This window comes from Morone saxatilis, unplaced genomic scaffold (assembly GCF_004916995.1).
Source record: "Morone saxatilis isolate NCDOM2014 unplaced genomic scaffold, NCSU_SB_2.0 Contig12, whole genome shotgun sequence".
In the NCBI taxonomy this organism is placed as follows: Eukaryota; Metazoa; Chordata; class Actinopteri; family Moronidae; genus Morone; species Morone saxatilis.
The window spans coordinates 17,891,104-17,893,227 of NW_023339674.1; the positions used below are offsets into that span (position 1 = coordinate 17,891,104).

General features: G+C 41.5%; 1 protein-coding gene across 1 annotated transcript in view; it reads left to right on the top strand.

The window, feature by feature from the left end:
• The first annotated feature begins 381 nt into the window (after nucleotides 1-381).
• LOC118322084 (phospholipid-transporting ATPase IK-like) overlaps nucleotides 382-2,124 on the top strand; it is a 13,709-nt gene continuing 11,966 nt past the window's right edge. The window contains exons 1-3 of the mRNA XM_035653667.1: nucleotides 382-436; nucleotides 1,712-1,803; nucleotides 1,932-2,045. Coding sequence (XP_035509560.1) covers nucleotides 382-436; nucleotides 1,712-1,803; nucleotides 1,932-2,045 — 261 coding nt within the window. The remainder of the gene's footprint in view (nucleotides 437-1,711; nucleotides 1,804-1,931; nucleotides 2,046-2,124) is intronic.

A 2,124-nucleotide genomic window follows, 5' to 3' on the forward strand; every position in this document is an offset into this window, starting at 1 on the left:
GTTGTTGGCCATGCATTTCAAGTCTGAATGCAAAGTTCCTGTAAACCAATACTCCCACTGCTGCATGGTACAAAAGCGGCATACAAAGACTTTCTGGGACATTGAAGTTATTTAGATTTGTTAAAGAAAGGTTTCACCAGTTAGTATGTTTGGAATCTTAGTTTGTGGTACTTTACTCCCAAAGACTAATGTTTTTGTTTTTATGATTTAACAGGTGCAGAAAATGAGATAAACAAAACAATGATTTGATATGCTTATTTTCCACTGGCCTTGGTGCTCCTCCTCCATTCCTCTTTCTCTCTTCGGGTAAGGTGCATTGGGGGTGTAGTCCATGATACCGGAGCCCTCACCTGGGAGCGAGAGAAAGGCGGGCCCGGAAATATGTTGTACCAGGATAAGCAGAAAGAGGAGGAGGAGAAAGAGGAGGAGAATGGGGGTGAGTGTTATGAAAAGCAGCTAAATAATGGTTGTGAAAGCAACCATGTTAATCTCTAGTTCTTGTTGGTAGGGCTATGTGATTGATGGCTCAGCTATGTGTTATATAGTGCTCAAGGACTGTACTGGCAGACAATGCAGGTAAATGCGTGACTCTTTCTAAATGGTGTGGGTTGTTTATATGCTGCTGCTCATCGTGTATTTCAACAACAAAAGTATACTACATCTTTACATAGAGGGTTCATTAATGGTTTAAGCAGAATGTCCTTTTGGCTTCGCTCTGTGTTTATTAATTTGTTGATTAGCAACAGGTTAAAATATAATCATTAATTACAGTTGTTGTGCTGATTATTCCAAACATTACTCCTTGTAGGTTTGATGCAGATAATTGGATCTGAGCAACTTTGGTCCTCTCTCACCAGGATTGCTCATGCTGATTCCAACAGAGACACAACCAGAAAAGTTGGTACATTTTTCAGCTTTTCATCATATGGACAACAAGCCTAGATTTGCCCCAAATTCCCATTGGTAACATTTTGTTTATGTAAGCAAGTGGTTAATAGAGCAGGGCTATGGCTTGTGACAGTGGTGTCTGTTTAGATCAGCAGCAGTGATTTATAACCTTCTGTCTGTTGTGCTGTGGTGTAGGTAAGCATGGCAACGCAGTGTGACGAGTTACACAACTGAACTGAATCTTAGAGGGGGACATAAGCAGCTATTTCACTCTGCGTCCTTTATGTAGCATAACCTGAGTCTACTAACTTCAGAGTCAACTCAACATCATGGCCAAGGAAAGTGTTGAATCTGGTACGTCTCTTTTCATCTCCATCCTTTATTTTATATTTTCTTCACCTGCTGCTCGCTGTCTCTGTATCTCACTGTTTACTGAGCTGCATTCAGAGGCGAGTGGAGTTCAGTGTTTTTTATTTGAAATATTTGTAAGGAAACATACTGTAACATTCATATTGATTAACCCAAACTATCAGTGTCATATTTACGTAGCAGCCTGCATGTGATCTTCTATCTAGATAGACATTTTCTCCTATAGGGAGTCATGTTTCTTCAGCAGATGCTATTAGAGTGTTGCCTTCTTGAAGCTCTGAATGGGCGATTCAACAATCCCTCTAAGATATGGTTAATACGGCAGTACACTACGTACGCTTGCAAATTAATACACATTCATCACTATCTGTTGTCTGATGTAAATGATACATTAAATCATTGTGTGTAAATGTTCTCTGAGAGCTAAGAGTCAGCTTTTACGCGTGTCTGACAGGCCTCACATGGGAGGTGAGGGCAAACAGCCGCCACTACCACAAACACAAACAGAAGAAATCCTTTCTGTGCTTCCACTGGGGGCGATATGCGGTGAGTCAGTCACGTATGTGGTTCTTTCCCTCCACATGGTAACCTAACAGCTGTTGACATGCTGATGCATTTAGAAACAGGTAAATGTGTTGTATGTCTTACTTGTGCTTCTCTCTCACTGTCGCCAGGACAATTTGGTATGCAGCTACAAGTACTCCCCCCTGACATTCCTGCCCCTGACACTGTTTGAACAATTCCAGCGAGTGGCCAATCTCTACTTCCTCCTCATGGTGGTGTTGCAGGTCAGATGAAGGCTCTGCTGTTCTCTCTCACTCTGTTTTCTCATGCTTTGAATGTAGAAAATCTGACTGAAGAATGTAC